At 39.7% G+C, this 18724-nt stretch overlaps 1 protein-coding gene across 2 annotated transcripts in view; it reads left to right on the top strand.

Moving 5' to 3' along the window:
- Positions 1 to 18724, top strand: part of CNTN3 (contactin 3) — a 258886-nt gene that overhangs the window by 184639 nt on the left and 55523 nt on the right. For both annotated transcript variants that reach the window (XM_032592339.1, XM_032592338.1), the window contains exons 11-12: positions 9074 to 9201; positions 11768 to 11943. In XM_032592339.1, the coding sequence (XP_032448230.1) occupies positions 9074 to 9201; positions 11768 to 11943 (304 nt within the window). The remainder of the gene's footprint in view (positions 1 to 9073; positions 9202 to 11767; positions 11944 to 18724) is intronic.

The following is an 18724-nucleotide window of genomic DNA, read 5'->3' as shown; positions in this document are numbered from 1 at the left end:
ACTCCTGGATTTTTTTATCTCTCTTTTTCTCAGCTTCCTCTTTTTCCATAACTTTATCTTCTAGTTCACCTATTCTCTCCTCTGCCTCTTCCATCCGAGCCGTGGTGGTTTGCATTTTGTTTTCCATTTCCTTTAAAGCGTTTTTCAGCTCCTCGTGACTGTTCCTTAGTCCCCTGATGTCTGTAGCAAGAGATTCTCTGCTGTCCTGTATGCTGTTTTCCAGCCCAGCGATTAATTTTATGACTATTATTCTAAATTCACTTTCTGTTATATTATTTAAATCCTTTTTGATCAGCTCATTAGCTGTTGTTATTTCCTGGAGATTCTTCTGAGGGGAATTCTTCCGCTTGGTCATTTTGGATAGTCCCTGGTGTGGTGAGGGCCTGCAGGGCACTTCCCCTGTGCTGTGGTGTATAACTGGAGTTGGTGGGCGGGGCCGCAGTCCGACCTGATGTCTGCCCCCAGCCCACCGCTGGGGCCACAGTCAGACTGGTGTGTGCCTTCTCTTCCCCTCTCCTAGGGGCGGGATTCACTGTGGGGTGGCGTGGCCCGTCTGGGCTACTTGCACACTGCCAGGCTTGTGATGCTGGGGATCTGGCGTATTAGCTGGGGTGGGAAGGCAAGGTGCACGGCGGGAGGGGGGGCAGGCTTAGCTCGCTTCTCCTTAGGTGATCCACTTCAGGAGGGGCCCTGTGGCAGCCGGAGGGAGTCAAATCGCTGCCGGAGGTTTGGCTCCGCAGAAGCACAGAGCTGGGTGTTCGCGCGGAGCGAGCAATTTCCCTGGCCGGAGCCGGTTCCCTTTGGGATTTTGGCTGGGGGATGGGCGGGGGAGATGGCGCTGGCTAGCGCCTTTGTTCCCGGCCAAACTGAGCTCTGTCGTCCGGGGGCTCCGCAGCTCACCCTCCCTTTGTCCTCCAGCCTTCCCGCTTTCTGAGCAGAGCTGTTAACTTATGACCTCCCAGACGCTAAGTCGCGCTTGCTGTCTGAACACAGTCCGTCAGGCCCCTCCGCTTTTGCAAGCCGGACTCGGGGGCTCTGCTTGGCCGGCGAGCCGCCCCTCCGCCCCGGCTCCCTCCCGCCAGTCCGTGGAGCGCGCACCGCCTCGCCGCCCTTCCTACCCTCTTCCGTGGGCCTCTCGTCTGCACTTGGGTCCGGTGACTCTGTTCTGCTGTGCAAGATAGTTTTTAAGGAGCTAATCACCAAATGTACACAGTCATCATGAAGGAAAATCTTGATAAGGTGCATCGAAAAAGGCTAACACTGAAGCATCCAAGACAGAGAGGTTTCAAACACAATCTTATTATCATTGGATGAGTTGAATTGCTAACAGGAGCTGCCAACGTGGTGTCCACAGAACCTTAGATGATTCATCTTGAATTTTATCACATCTGTTGTAATTGTTTTGTATGCGTGTGTATTTGTCCTGCGTAGAGTCCTCCAGACTTTTCAAATAGTTAAAGAACTCTGTATCTCAGCAAGGTTAGTCACACTGCAAAAGTAAATGACCACTTATATATTGATGGGTATTTAAAATAGAAGATGGCCTTGGATTTGGAATAGTGGGGCCAAAACCATCCTATGTTGCAAGAGCATGATATCACGGCAGGTGTTTCGGGGGCCACTCCTGATTTGTGATAAAACTTTGTCCTCTCTTTATAGAAGATTGTCTCTGAACCCTTCATATTGGTTAAGACAGCAAATATATATTGAAAAAATATTATGTGCATGGCACCAACTTGTACTTGCTTATATATCCTTTAGGGATTTGGGAACTATAGCTGAGGAGTATTTTAAGGATATTACTCAGAATTATTAGATAAGTTGCAGAAACTGACTCAAGGATGGACAGAAAACTGGGTGGCTCCAGAAATCCTGGCAGAAGGAATTGTATCATCTTCTCAGAGCAAGGGCTGGAAGGAATGAACCATCATTTTTGTCTTTGTGTCCCGAATTAAAGTTGAAGGAGGGAGAATCCAATGGGCATAGCTTAGAATACTGTTACTGAAAGTGTGGTTCCCATATCAGCCACACCAGAAATCACCTGGGAACTTGTTAGAAATGTAAATATTTGGGCCCTATCCCAGATCTAATGTGGTGGTGGATCCAGCAACCTGTATTTTAAGGAGTCCTCAAGGTGACTGGGATACAACAAAGTTTGGGAAACTCTATTTGTGTCATGTATCTATCCCTCAGTATGGAAAGCACAGGGGATATTGAGTCATATCCCCACCAAGACTGCATAGAAGAGGTGAAATGAATTCCCCAAAGGAAAATCCATGTCATTTACCAAAGAAAGGGGAATCACTTCTGGACAGCCAAAAATATCCAGCATCTTCCATATCCTTTGAGTCACTGAATTTTCCTTTTGCACATAACGTGTCTTGCATGTTAGTATTCTTGATGGGGGTGAACTCCATTCCAGAGAGGCTAAACTCTGAGAAGAGCACCCAAGCACGTAACACTTCGATCACTTTTCGACCCCTCCCCACAGAAAGTGTCTGACTCTTGAACTGAGTGGAAAACATTGACATTAAAACTCAGCCCCCTCCTTTCTCTTTGGTGTCTGCCTGCCTACAGAGAACGCATATATTTTGCTGTTCTCTTTGCCATGCGGGTAGGGAGCTTGCGCTTACAGGGAGGGCCTGGGGTTGTCCACCTGTGCCAAGGTGCTTAGGTCTGTCTAATTCTGGGATGAAATATCAGGAAACCATGCTACTCACTTAAGCAATTTTCATCAGCTTTATGTGGAGTATAAGCAAGAGAGCTGACATTTTGATTGTCCTTGATTTCACTTATGAGTCTCTGTCTCACGCAAGGGAGAATAGTGTCAAGTATGGCTACCCTTTGAGCCTTAATAAGTATTCCCTTTGAGACTTTCTTTTAAATATGTGAGCCATCGGAGAGTTGTTTATTTGCCTTGTTTGTTTTACTCCCTCATACATCTAAATATTTATCGTTTTTGCAGACACTTCATTGATAAGGATTTGAATGTTTCAAAGGAATTACCTCTAGCCCATGAATTACTTAGATGAGTACTTCTATATAACAATTCCAAGTGGAAATCCCCTTTTAGGGGCCTGTTGTTCTTTTGGCTTGATTCCATTTTAGAAGAAAACCTATTGCATCACTGTTATAACAAAAATTTAGCTCTAGATGTATTTGTCATGATAGACATGGTTTGGGAAAGGTTTTATAAAAGTAATAATTATGCTCCTGTATAATCGATTCTCTTCTTATGGATATGAAACAATGTTCATTGATATGAAAAAAGGACATTTCTCTAGGACCTTGGGTGCCTGTTCCATGTAATGTGTGTGTCCAACAAAATAACAACGCCGCATATTATTAGCCTACTGCTTGTTCAAAAATAGGATAATTAACTGCCAAATCTTCTCCGCTCTGCCTCTCTTTTCCTTGGAGATGTGCCAACCAATAAATCACTAACCTAACACTGTTGAATTTATAAGACGAAAGCCCAAAATGGCACAGCTAAAAGAATGAAAATTCTAATATTATTTTCCTAAATAGTGTGTGTACGTTATCTTTGAACTTGGGGGGCAGAAGTTATTTCACCAAGCATTTGGGGCTGAGAGGGAGGTGGAAATGAGAACATTACGCTCGGTGCTCTTTTACACCGACACTTATTTTCTCATGCATTTTCATCAATTTATACTTGTTTTTCTTAACTGTCATTATTTATCCTGTAATATATGCATTGTGAGTACTTTTCTCTTATGGCTAATTGTAAGCATCCATCTTTTTGAATATGTACTTGAACAGTGAAGTCCAAAATAGGTTTGTTATTTTCTGTACAGCTAGTTTAATCATTACGATCTCATGTGATTTCATCTCCACTGAGATGTGTTTCCTGAGAAAATGTAGAGTTGCAGCATGTTTGTTAAAATTCAAGTTGAATAAATTACCGTAATATTCAGAACACAGGCAAAGGTACAACAATGTATTCAGAAATCCTGCCTTGTATGCATGATATACCACACTTTCTGCATTCTGAAACACACTGTGTTATTATGGATGATTATATATCTTCATAAAGTAGAGGTGAGTGTTGCCTAGATAACAGTCAACTTTCTGAACAAACAGTGTTGCTTAACAGTCAAATTCAATGCCATCACTGCATTACAGAATGGACCATTAGAGCAGCTGAGAGCAATTAAGTGTACTTATCCCAAACTAACCATAGACTGCACAAAGTTAAGTGAAATAATTAACCTCTTTTATTACAAAAGGAAAGAGTAATAAAATGGGATATATAAAGGTATATTGTAAAACTGATCAAGGAGTTAAAATGCCACAGTGATTTAAAGTCTGCATTTTTCAAAGGAAACTGGAGTACCCCATTTCTTAATGTTAATCTCATAAATCTTTGTTTAACTTTTTGTGCCAAGACTTAGAGTTACTCATTGTTATCTACATTTTCAGCTCTATCCATTTGCAGCAAAACGTGCTCCCAGAAAGCTTAGAAAGCAATTTCATTTATACTGAAGTGGTATAAAATTTTCACTTTGGATCTCTGTAGGGAAGCTTGGGTTATTGAAGGTTTTCTTTTGAGAAACAATTATTCCATCCATTTACTGAATATTGTTTATTTTTATGTTGTGTGAGATGCCCTGTGGGCCTCTTGGATCTTACTGGAAGAACCAATTTAGGAAGAAAATACCCAATTAGCTCAAAATTTTACAATGTACAGAGTTTGCATTCTTTGAGAGTCAATGTTTGTTTTGGAGTCCGTGTGATTCCTGAGTTGTTAGCCTTGCTTTTGAAACGGTTCCTCATCTCAGCATAGTCACGAGGATAGGATTGTTCATTTACAGCTATTAAACCTTACACACTACAGGTTTTGTGATTCTTCCAATATCCCTAATGGTTCTATATTGTATTGGAAGTTTAGCTGTTACACTAATTCATAGCATGTGAAGGTACTGAAATGGCTTGTCTCCATTGTGTGATACCCAAATCAGAAGGTCGAAGCTGAAGCTGGGTATTTGTTCAGTCAACCAGAGGCCCTTTTTACTTTGGTTTCATGCTTGCTAATCTTGGAAGTGGTCAATTGCCCAGATTCCTGGAGCTTCCAGTTCTACCTCCACCCTCTAACTCAGGGCAGATGAAGTTGCCCCACTATTTAAATGTCTTTAAGACCTTCTGATATCATCTTCTAGCTTGCTGTCTTTACATATTAACATCTCCAGCAAAGCTGGAAAAATTTTTTTTGATAGCAACGGTAGGTAAAATTTATTGAGCAGTGCTCTAGGTCACATCCTATTCTCTTTGAGGGTCATGGCCAAAAAGTTTTACACATAGGATTAGCAATCATCGTGGATCGGGAGCATTGCCCCCGTTTGTACTCAGTCTGAGACTTTTCTCAAGTACTTGAGTCTCACTGTCTTTCTTTTCCTTCCTCCTTCCCTCTCTCCCCCACTTTACTTTCATCCCTCCCTCTTGATTAATTTCTTCCTTCACAGTAAAAGTACATTTGTAGTCCTCTTATCCTAGGAATTTCTAAATTCTCTCATCCTGCCTTCTATTGTCTCATCTTTCTCTGTTTTGCTTATATATTTACACAGTTGGCCCTTGAACAACTTGGGGGTTAAGGGCACCAACCCCATGCAAAGTGGAAAATCCAGTGTAACTTTGGATTCCCCAGAAACATAACTAAGAGCCTGCTATTGTCTTAATAACTTTTACCAATAACTTACACAGCACATATTTTGTATATTATATGTATTATTTACTGTATTATAATAAAGTAAGCTATAGAAAAGAAAGTATCATTATGAAAATCGTAAGGAAGAGGGGTATCTGGGTCGCTTAGTCAGTTGAGAATCCGACTCTTGATTTTAGCTCAGATCATGATCCCAGGGTCATGGGATCAACTTCTGCACTGGGCTCTGTTCCAAGTGTGGGGCCTACTTGAGATTCTCTGTCTCTCTCTCTCTCCCTCTGCTTCTCTCCCCCAATCATGCTTTCTCTCTCTCCAAAATTAAAAACAAAATCATAAGGAAGAGAAAATACATTTACAGCACTATACTGTATTGAAAAAAATCTGCAAATAAATAGATCCACACAGTTGAAACCCATGTTGTTCAAGGGTAAACTGTATGCATATACATGTGCATGTGTGTGTGTGTGTGCGCACGTGTGCGTGTATACACACATATATATGTGTATAATATATGTGTATGTGTGTAATAGTTGAAACACTTTCTGAATTTATTTCCTTGAAATTTACAACGTCTTCAATGCTCTGCAACCTGCCTTCACTAATCCAAGTTCTTCTGTAGTGACTCTCTAAACGCACAGTCATTTGTTCATTCAACAGGTATTAATTTTGAACGTTTAGTCCATGGCATAAATGGTTCGAGGCTCTAAGAGTTTAACAGTGAGTAATTCAGACACTGTCTAGACACTCTTCCTACCTCCAGAGAGCTTACGGTTTCTGAGCTTACTAGGGGAAGAAATTAGTCAAGGACGCACACAAATATGTAATTGGCCAGTTGTCAGATGCTGTAAAAAAGGCACAGGAGATCTATCATCATTTACAGGAACACCTAATCTGACCCATGGTTCAGGAAAGTGGCCAAAATCTGAAGGGTAAGTACACATTAACTACACATAGGAAATAGTGTGCACAAAGGTCCCAAGACAATAAGAAGCATAAAAGCATTTAAAAGAAGGTATTGGTGACTGGAGAAAAGCAAACAAGGGGTAGAATTCACAAGGCCTTCCAAAGTTAGAGGTGGGGTCCCAATGAAAAATAGGTATTGGGCTCAGGGTGTAATTTTTCTCCTATGGGCAGTGTAATGCCAGAGAAGCGGTCTAAGCCAGGGATGAGGGTTATAGCAGAATTACATGATCAGATTCACATTTGTTTCCATTTACTCCCTATGTTTATGAAAACATTCTCCATATCCTAAGTGTTTTATTTGCTTGTGCCCCTCTGCAGAGTCTCCTCTTTCAATTATTATTGCACACTGTCTAAGAAAATCTTTGTTCTCTGATATGCTAAGGTATAAAGTGATTTTTCTTCGATCATCTCTTTGAGAAAAGTGATCAGCCTGCATTTCATACCCAGTAAAGTGGTGAGGGTTCCATGAAGGAAATCAGATAAAGCACCTTTGTCCCAGCTACCTAGGAAAGTTCTTGGCATTTTTAACCTTTCTGCTTTGCTCCTCAAATTAAAATACAATGTTCTGTGTTCCCTGATTAGCTTTCTAGGGCATTGTTCTCAAACCCTTTTGTTTCAAACATTTCTTGACATACAAACAAACAACAAATCAACTGAGCAACAAACATTCATGGATACTCTGCCTAGAATCATGAGCAGGTCTGTGTGTGCTGCCTCTGATTCCACCACTTTCTCACTCAAGAAAATGGAACTAGGATTTGAGTGAATGTGAATGACAGGCCATCAAAGGAATGTACATGTATATGTAATATAAAAGACATGAAAAATAGTTATATGTAATGTAAAAGATATATCTTGTATATTTTTGATACATAAACTCGGACTATCCACACTTCTGACACTTGCCTCAATATCTTCTATCAAACAGGATAATATCCAGAAATTGAGTTGAGATCATCCCATCATAGTCTGAGGTCCTCAGCGTCCTTTCATATCTACTGTATAGCCTAAAAGTTGCAAACACTTATTGACCATGGTTTACTATATCATGTCATGCTGACTCGGGGTTGGAAACCTTTTTAAGAAATTTACCCTCTCTTTAGATTGATAGGACCCTCAGATACCAAAGATATGAACCATACAAGATAAAAGGCATCCTAAGTGTTAAATGAATGATACGGGTAGTGAAGATTTTAGGAATTCAAAGAAAGGAAAATAATTATAGGTCGACAAGATAGGCAGTGAAGATTCATGGATCTGACTAATGACGGATAGACCCTTTCTCATTCTTTATTCTTATTCCAAATGATACCTCTTGTCAGAGGCATTTCTGAAGCACCCTATCAAGGGAACATTCTTTATAGCTCTGACTCTTTATTGTGTCATCCTGTTTGTCTCCTTCAGAGTATTTCCCAAATATCTGAACTTCTCTCACTTACCTATTTATTGTCTAAGCTGCTCATTAGACTTATTTCCGTGAAGGTGGAGACTTTCTTTCTTGCTCACACTATAATCCCAGAGAGTCTCATAATGCCTAGCACGTGTAAGGCACTCATTTCTGTTTCCTTAATGAATTAGTTAGATGCAAAAGCCTTAAGTATCTTAAGCATATGCTCAGAAACTCTAATGTAATGTTCATTTGTATTGCCCAGATTCTTTGCAGTAGCTCACATGAACGTGTGATTTTGTAAAATTTGAGTTTATATGGAATCAAATGTGACTCTCCCAAGTTCATTATGTAAAGGAAAGAGAGTCTCTCCTTTCTCATGAACTGTTTTAAAGTTAAGCGAGTTAGTGTCCTGTCTATTTTCTATTTTCTCCAAACTTACAAGGCTAACCCATCATGAGCAATCTACCACACCATATATTTTTAGAAAACATTTCACACTTATTTGATAAAGGCATCCCTGAAAGTAAGTGAAATGTTAAGTAATGCTGCTAAGTAGGGCTGCATAAAAAATATCAAGAAAAGTTCCAATCGGTAGAGCATCTTTTCTTACTCAGCTCTTTGTGCGTGTGTGTGCACGCGTGTGCACATGTGTGTATGTGTATAACTTTTCTTTTAATTTTCTTTATTTCCAAGAAGGCTAAGGACTGGACTTAAAAATACTAGCTTAAGGGGCGCCTTAAGTGGCTCAGTCGGTTAAGCATCCGACTCTTGGTTTTGGCCCAGGTCATGATCTCGCAGTTTCGTTGGTTCGAACCCAGCCTCGGGCTCTGACCGACAGTGCAGAGCCTGCTTGGGGTTCTCTGTCTCCCTCTCTCTCTGCCCCTCTCCCACTCGCACTGTCTCTGTCTCTCTGAAAATAAACATTAAAATAAATAAAAAATAAATAAAAATACTAGCTTAAGGCAATACTTTTATAAAAATTGCTATTTGGGGAAAAATGACTAATATACACTTATTTGTCTAATTTGTATTTTCTTTAGAATTTCTTTTTTAAAAGACGGAGGACTTCAAATAGTCAATGTGACTAAAGCTGACGTTGGAACTTACACCTGCATAGCAGAAAACCAGTTTGGGAAAGCAAATGGCACAACGCGCTTGGTTGTTACTGGTAGGTACATTTCCCAAAGATTGCTTTATGTAGAGATGGGCTGTATGGTATGTTATTAAGAGCAAAGAAAAAACCAGATTGTTTATACTATGCAGTGCACTTTGAAGATAGAACCTGTGTTTGCACTGTTATTTTTAACAGGTGGAAATAAAGAGAACAATTCTTATTATTTCTTTACATACCATAGTATGCACTGGGGAACATATCAGTTATGTGCAAGTACAATAGGCAAAAGAATTACAAATAGCATATGCTGATGACCTAATTTTATGCTATTCTGTTATGTCAGATCTTTTGAATGTACTCTTGCACAATATCATTGATATTTTCTGGATTTTTTGACGTCCATGAAACAATCCTTACCATCAATGAGAGTCATTTACAGTTGCACATATATGTTGTTTATTTATTTGAGAGAAAAAAAATGAGTACCTGCTGTGTGTCCGGTGCTTGACTTATGTTGGTAAATAAACTGATAAAGATTCTGCCTTCATGAATTTTACCTTCTACCGGAGGTAGAAAGAAAATACACAGTAGAATAAAAAATGAGGGAATTATCCAAGGGAAAAAAATGCAAACAATTGAGAAAATACAGAGTAGTGTATGGGAGAGGTCAGCTGGAGCAGAAAGATGGTGATTGGAGTACGCCCAGTGAGAAAGAGAGATTTAGACAGAGATTTTGTCGACACAGAGGAGTTAACTAATAGATTCTTTGGGGGAAAATCGTGGAAGAACTTTGTAGACTTTGTGAGGACTTTGGCTTTTAGTAGAAGTGAAAAGTAGAGGCTGGTGCAAATCGGCAGAGAGTGGCACGATGTAAAATATATTTTTAAACTTTTGATGTAGCTACTCTGATGAGAACAGACTGTGGGGAATCAAGAGTAGAAGTTGGAGAGATCTCAGAAGACCATGGCTGCAAACCAGGCAGGAAGCAATAATGACTCAAGTGAAAGTGACAACAGAGGAGTTGATGGAAAAGGATCAGATTCTGCAAATACTGGGCTTGCAGAGTCAACAGGAGTTACTGACCAATGAGGCCCAAGAGAAAGAAAGGAGACAAGGATGGTTGCAGGGCGTTTGGCAAATAACAGAAGGAATGACCATCATAACAACTGAGATTGAAAAGGCTGAGGATTGCACACTTTGGGGAGGAGGCAGATCAGGAGTTCGGTTTAGATGTGGTAAATGTGAAATGTTCACCAGGCTCTGTTTGTGGAAAGCAGACCACAGTATTCTGCCATTAACAACAATATTAGCATAAGCTAATACTTTTTGCTTATGTCACAGTCCATGGTGGGTCAGCTATGCTGTCTACATTAAGGAATAAAGGGTTCTTGTGCCTCCATTCTCTTGCACATTGCCCATCACAGTGGAAGAGGAAAGACTACCTTTCAGATGGCCTCTTACTTTTTTCCAGGCTTCTGCCTGTCAGTGTCACACATAGCTCCATCTTACATTTCTTTAGCCAAAGCATTAGCATTTGGCTGTGCCTGAATTCGAAGGAGAGATCAGATAGAAGATAGAAACACACATTTGGGAGTTGTTCGCATACAGGTAAGTACTTGAAAAGAGAAGTCTAGATAAAATCACCAAGAGTGAGTGAAGACAAAAGAAGAAGACCAAGGATTGAGTTTGAGGCAATCTAACATTATGAGATGTAGGAAAAGAAGAGGGACCACAAAGCAGTGACCAGCACAGTACTAGAAAACAAAGAGGGTTTCGTGTTCCAGAAACCAAGCAAAGAAAGTGAACTGACAGGAAGACAGTGATGAAAGGGAGCAAATACTGCTGAAATATCAATTAAGTACATGAAATTGGAAAATGTGCCACTGGTTTGCAACAGGGTGATTCCTGGGAACCTTAAAAGCAAATAAATTGTGGGAAGCCACAGCCTAACAAGAGTGGATTAGAGAGAGAATTTACTAGAGGAATTGTAGACAGTATACATAAATGATTCTTTGGAGGACTTTTGCTGCAATATGGAGTCAACAAATGAGTAGCAATGGAAAAGTGGGGTCAAAAGAAGTTTAATTCAGAACAGCTGGAAGGGCTGTGTTAATGATAGGAAGAAAGAAATGCATATGTGGACATTTAGGGAAAAACAGGCATTTAATTAGCATTTTAACTTAGTATCCCTCTTACAGTACCTGTTCTGGATGTCTTTTGTGTGGCCTTTCAAATGTTTGAGTGTATTTAAATTTTGGTAGTAATGCATTTGAGTCATTCAAAGTTAGTGAAAATTCAGTGGTTTCTCTTTCTACCCCTATATTTCACAAAGCAGTAAAACTAAGTTAAAATTGATTTTGTAGTAGTATTAGAACCTTGTTTACAGGTGACTTTAATTTTTAAACTGATGTATCCTGTAAATTCAAATTTCCTAATTCTTTTAACAAGAATTTGTGGATCCAAAGAAATACATTACAAATCTGCATAAAAATGTCTAGATTAATGTTGAAGACTTTCAATTATGCACACTACATGTTAGGTTAGAAATCAGCTTGTGAAATGCTTTCATCAAAATAAAAACACTACAATTTTATTTAAAACTTTATTGTTCCCTTAACAGAACCAACGAGAATAACTTTGGCACCATCCAACATGGATGTCTCTGTTGGCGAAAGTGTCATTTTGCCCTGCCAAGTGCAACATGATCCCTTGCTAGACATCATGTTTACCTGGTATTTCAATGGAACCCTCACAGATTTTAAGAAAGATGGATCTCACTTTGAGAAAGTTGGTGGGGTAAGTTGTGCCACTTCCTTCCTGCTGTTTCTATCACCTGTGGCTGTGTCCCATCGTCCCTAAAAGAACACCTGGCACATATGTGATGCTTGAGAATGTTTGCACTGTGAGTAAATCTTCATTCCCAGTTCTGTTGTGATCTAATTTTATTATTGTAGTTACCAGAAAGCAAACACAGTGACTTCTACCTGTGAATTATAATTTTAATTAAAAGTGATATTTGTTGTATTTATATTAAATAATTATACATAACACCATGAAAATTTGGTCACTAGCACCCTATGGAAGAAGAAAGTTTTCTTATAAGGTGTTGACTTTCCACTTGCCATATATATTATGGAGTTGAACCAAGTCACATTTACTCAGTGCCTCCTTTGTATCAAGCCAGGAGCTTTATCCACGTTGATCCTTGAAATCACTCTGGGCATTAGCAGTGAGGATTTTCATTTCACAGATGCACACACTAAGGATTTCAAAAGCTTATTAACTTGCCTGGGGTCACTGTGCTAGACACTATGGAACCTAGATTCAAGCCTAAATCTGTATGTGCCCAAAACACAAATATTTTCTTACGTTCCACTCTTTCTCCTCATTTGTGATGGTTCTATCTCAGAAATAATTACAGATTTCGAGGAAGAACTGATACTTTGAGGAGAACTGTTAAGAAGTGACTCAGTGCTGGGGTGCCTAGGTGGCTCATTTGGTTAAGCATCTGACTCTTGATTTCGGCTAAGGTCATGATCTCACGGTTCACGAGTTGGAGCCTTACATCGGGCTCTGTGCTGACATCCTCCTTGGGATTTTCTCACTCCCTCTCTCTCTGCCCCTGCCCTGCTCTCTCTCTCTCAAAAATAAATAAATAAACTTTTAAAAAATAAAAAGAAGTGACCACAGTGTTTGGTGGGCCACACAAGCTAAGAGCAGACCCTCCCCCTCCCCTCCAGCTGGGCATATGTCTGTGAATCCAGAATCACAAGGCCAGTTGCCCTTGGAGGCCTCTTCATTTTGACTCAGGGATAGCTTCATTCTGTTTGGCTGAGACGTCAATGGTATATAGTAGAGTTCAAGTTTTGTCCTTTGAATTAAAAAAAAAAATGACACGATGGACAACTCAGCTGTATTCTTTTGACAAAGATTTTATTTTTTATTAAATGTAGATACACATACAGACAGGTGTAACAACACATTAGTACCGTGTGCAACTTAAAAGGGTAATGTTATGACTTCAGTTGTTTGCCAGCCCCCAGAAAAGATTAAGTCCTGAAGTCTAATTGTGAAATAATAAAATATATTGGTTACTGCCCCTAGTTTCTGCCACAGAGCTCCTAAAACCCTTGGAATTTCGTGGGTGATAGGAAGTTTTTTGTTCTAATGAGGTGACTCTTTGTGAACTGCTGAACAGCTTGAGGATGAAGGCTGGTCACCAGAAAAACCATGATTAGAAGCTTGCAAGTTTTAGCTCTATCACTCATCCTCTGACAAGGGAAGAGGAGCTAGAGATTGAGTTCATAATTGATCAGGCCTACTGTGATAAAGCTTCTACAAAAATCCCAAAAGTGTGGAGTTTTCTAAGTTTCTGGCTTGGTAAACACATCTACCTGCCAGGAGGGTGGCACCCTTCAAATCCCCTGGGACAGAAGATCCTGCACTCAGGACCCTCCTGAACATCATCCTGTGAACCTCTTCATCTGGCTGTTCATCTGCACCCTTTCTTACATATATGTCCTTTACAATAAACAGATATATGTAGATAAATCTTTCCCTGAGTTTGGAGAGCTGTACTAGCAAATAATTGAACCCAAGCAGAGCGCCATGGGAACCCCGATTTACAGCTAGTTGATCAGAAGATTAGGTAACTGTCTGAGACTTGTGATTGGTGTCTAAATGGTGGCCAGTCCTCTGGGACTCAGCTCTTAACTCATGGGATCCAGTGGCAACTCCAGGCAGATAGCCTCAGAACCGAATTATAAGGCATCCAACTTGTGTCCAAGGATTGCTTGGTATGGAGAACCCACACACATGGTGTCAGAAGTGTTGTGCTGTGTTCTAAGTATGAGTGTGGTAGTTGACAGTAAACGAGGTGCAGAAAATATATTTCTTTACACCGGTACCTCAGAAGGTGACTTTATTTGAATTATGGCTGTTGCAGATACATTTAGTTAAGTTGTAGTGATGTCCTACCAGAGTAGAATGGGCCTGATATGGGCCCGATACGACTGATGTCCTGATAAGAAGAAGAAGATTTGATGAAGGGGATAAAGAGGTACAAGCTTGAAATTAGAAAATAAGTAAGTCGTGGGGATGAAAAATCCAGTGTAGGGGAATAGAGTCAATAATATTATAATAACTTTGTATGGTTACAGAAGCTAACTACACTTATTGTGGTGAGCATTTTGTAATGTATATAATTGAAGAATCACTATGTGGTACACCTGAAACTAATATTATATTGTATGTCAACTCTACCTCAATGAAAAAAAAAATTTAAGAGGGAAGTTTGGACACAAACATAGGGAGAACACCACGTAAAGACACAGACACAGGGCTCCTGGGTGACTCAGTCGGTTAAGTGTCCGACTTCAGCTCAAGTCATGATCTCGTGGTTTGTGAGTTCAAGTCCTGCATGGGGCTCTGTGCTGACAGCTCAGAGCCTGGAGCCTGTTTCAGATTCGATGTGTGTCTCTCTCTACCCCTCCCCCACTTCCTCGTGCACGCGCTCTCTCTCTCTCTCTCTCTCTCTCTCTCTCTCTGTCTTTCTCAAAATAAATAGAAAAATTAGAAAAAAATAAATTAGAAAAAAAAAAAAAAGACACGGACACAGAGGGGAAGGGCCAATGTGAAGATGCAGGCAGAAATTAAAGCTATCTTTCCATAGGCCAAGGAATGCCTAGAGCTTCCAGAAGTTCAGACGGGACAAGGAAGGGTCCTATCCTAGAGATTTTAGAAAGGGAGCTTGACTTCAGACTTTTGGCCTCAAGAACTGTAAAGGGAATAAAGTTCTGTTGTTTAAAGCTGCCCAGTTTGTGTCACTTAGTTACAGCAGCCCTAGTAAACATTGCAGATGGTTTCTTACAAGAAATAAAAAAGTGGTGATGTTTAGATACCAGCCGCAGTTATGTGCAGTTTCATTGCCTTTTCTATTTTCTCTTACCTGGCTTATTCCATTTTAGAAGTTCTGGTTTCTCTAATTATTCTGACCAATTCAAGGCCTAGGAGGACTTCACCAGTGGCTACAACTTACTAGCATTTCTTTCACCATTACTTTAAATACCCTTTTTTAAAAAAAAAGTCACAAATTTCTTCTGTCGCAGTAAGAAAAGGCGTATACCAGTATTCTTAGGCAACTCTATTCCATGCTTAGGGTTCGTCCTTTCCCTGAGGGAAGGCAAAGGAAAAGAGAAAAGACTAGAATGTTATCTTCATAAAGTCCCATTATCAATTCTGGAAAAAGCTTCTTTTCTAACTCAGCTCTTGTCCTAACCTTAGTTCTTAGATTTGAAACATTAGTTACCTTTGCTGTCTAGTGTAGATAATGGTGTTTGTGATTTACCTGGATTTTAAACTGTTGATGGTGTTTTATTGCATAGAGTGTCCTCTATTTTCACTAATGCTAAAGAAATAACGAGAGACTAAAAGCCCAAAGTAATTTGATTTTAATATTCATCAAACATTCTTGACGAAGTGCTCACTTCAGACTGAGCCAGATGACTGCTTTCTGTAAGAGGAGCTTGGAGTTAAGAATATTTGAGGTTTTAATGTAATTTACCTGTTCTTAGTTGAATGATAGGGCCTACATCAGGTATACAATCATCTCTTTACAAGAGTCAGGTATCTAAAACATGACATTTCATAAATTAATTCTACCGCCTGCCAAATCTGTTCTTTTTCTAGCATGCTAGTTCATGGCCTATGAATTTTTTTTATGGACTTACGCCATTAGTAACTTAATATTCTCCCATCAGTATAAAACAGTAAGCCATACAAGATGACATTACACTTAAGCACAGGCAATTAAGTAAATTGGTTTTCTGTTGCATGAGAAGGGAATCACACAACAACTCTTGTCCTCTGATTATAAATTCATCGCAGCTTTCACATTAACCTGGAGAGTCTGCTTCTCTTTATCCAGTATGTTCATGGATATATCACCTGTTTTGAAAAGCAGCAAAGTGTGAGTCAGGAAGTTGCAGAAAAAGGTAGATGTTAAGAACCATATTTTTATTTTGTTTAATTTTTTTTTATCATTTAAACAAATTTTTAATGTTTATTTATATTTTTAGAGAGAGAGATAGAGTGTGAGCAGGAAGGGGCAGAGAGACAGAGACACAGACTCTGAAGCAGGCTCCAGGCTCTGAGCTGCCAGCACAGAGCCCGATGTGGGGCTCGAACCCGTAAGCTGTGAGATCATGACCTGAGCCAAAGTCAGATGCTTAACTGACTGAGCCACCCAGGCACCCCTAAGAACCATAGCTTTAAAGGGAGAGGCATAGTTTAGAAAATGGAAGAGGGGCAGTTGGGTGGTTCAGTTGGTTAAGCGTCTGACTTCAGCTAGGGTCATGATCTCATGGTTCCCAGGTTCAAACCCCATGTCAGTCTTTGTGCTGACAGCTCAGATCCTGGAGCCTGTTCCTGATTCTGTGTCTCCCTCTCTCTCCCTCCCCTGCTTGTGCTCCCTCTCTGTCTCTCAAAAGTAAATAAATAAACAGTAAAAACGTTTAAAAAAAAATGGAAAATCCACTAAAAGTTCTTAACTGATTCAGCCAGTTGTCATTGGGACTATACAACAGGGTATTATTGGACCATACCTTGAGTATTCAATACTCATTCATTTATTGTAAAAAACACACACCTTTTGGACAAATCTATAAGCTCAGAAAACTCTAACAATTTAGATCAGATACATTGTGTAGGGTTGAACATCCTGCCAATCACAGGCTTCTGCGTGGTTATACATTCAGAAAAGCTTGTTAAACCAAGTGATTAAACCAAATTGGCATATCACGGGACGAGGTATGGATCCAAAGACAAGCTTCGGCCTGTGCCTGTGGGACAAACCAAAGTTGTATAAATAAATGAGCAATAAAAAAATGCCACTTAAGCCCACTATTTGCCATGCAAATCTGAAGTGTAGGCACAGTGTGGTGTGACTGGGAAAAAAAACCCAGTTGTGTTCAGATACATATGAGTTTTACGTTCTGTGGCTACTAGATGATGCCATCAGTGAGTCGCTTAACATTTTGTCCCTCATTTTCTGGTCTCTTCTCACATCAGTTTTTAGTATATGCTGTGTTCACTCCCACCATGAGAGTTCACAGACAGTGGTCTCTTCCTGGAACACTGTTCTCTCCCCATTTCCCTATGTCTACATATCTTTATACATTATTTCTATGTATGTAAGAAGGTGTATATTCATGTGTATACACTTTTATTTCATATATATGCAGCTATAAGAAGAGACATAGACTTAGCAGTATGTGTACAATAACATTTTATTATAATCCTGTTTAACTGACATAATTCCACACCATACACTCAGTCAAAATATAAGATAAATAAAATAAAATAAAATAAAATAAAATAAAATAAAATAAAATAAAATAAAATAAAATAGAAAGCAGAGAGATTCCATCCTTCACCCCAGTAAAACATCTTTCTCTACTTTTAAATATACCATAGCTTCCCCTAACAGGATAAAAGAGATAATAGCCCAACGTTCAAGAAAAACAAAAGAACATTACTAGCTGGGACCTTAGTATCTGGGGCATGGCAATTTAAGTATAATTTTAAGAACATTCAAGGACAATTCTGACTTCCCTAATAAGTTACCTTTTGGACTTAGATATATGATATGGGGGGGGGGGGGCTCACTATAAATAGAAATTTTCAAACCAAAACACAGCAAGGGTTCAGTGTATATTGTAATGGATGTTTCAATGGATATGCTTTGATAAGCTCGATGTGATGCAGGTGCTTTAGAAATGAAGAATGTATAGAGCCAAGCTGTACAGCTTTACAAACATTTTGTGGAATTGGATCTATGATGAATTAGAATGTGTGTGGATAAAAGTCACTGGAAGCAATAAGAGGTTTAGTGTTGACAACCAGTCTGCCATTCACTTGAGTGGCTGACTTCAGTGTGATTTATCTGTCACAGCCCGGACTCACTCTTGTTACGGCAGCAGTCATGAGCCTCGAGACTTGATGCATTTTCCAGCTCTTGGTGGTAGAAAAAAATATCCGTGAAAGTAACCCTTTGTGTATCATAATACAGTGTGGTCACTGGAAATTGATTTGTGTCATGAAATTATCAGGGTATGAGGACTCAAAGTTTGAAAATAGCAGTTCTTTTATAATACAAAACTATGTTTTAAAAAAGGTACGTATGCATATATATGTTCATCGTAAATACAGATCTCAGCCAAAGCACTTATTCCAAACACTAATTGCAGTAACACTCTGAGTTTTTAGGCATCCCCCACTTGGAGTGTCCTATAAATTTTGTATATTGTCCAAATTCAAAATGTCTCCTGACTTGGAGGATCATTAAGAGAATTTACTCAGGAGGGGTGCCTGGGTGGCTCAGTCGGTTGAGCGGTCATCTTCAACTTCAAGTCATGATCTCACGGTTCCTGAGTTTGAGCCCCACATCGGGCTCTGCTGTCAGCGCACAGCCCACATTGGATCTTCTGTTCCCCCCTCTCTTTCTCCACCTCCCCTGCTTGCTCGCTCTCTCTCTCTCTCTCTCTCAAAAATAAACACTTAAAAAAAAGAGAATATACTC

This window comes from Lynx canadensis, chromosome A2 (assembly GCF_007474595.2).
Source record: "Lynx canadensis isolate LIC74 chromosome A2, mLynCan4.pri.v2, whole genome shotgun sequence".
NCBI classification, from domain to species: Eukaryota; Metazoa; Chordata; class Mammalia; order Carnivora; family Felidae; genus Lynx; species Lynx canadensis.
This window is presented reverse-complemented; position numbering and strand designations above follow the sequence as displayed.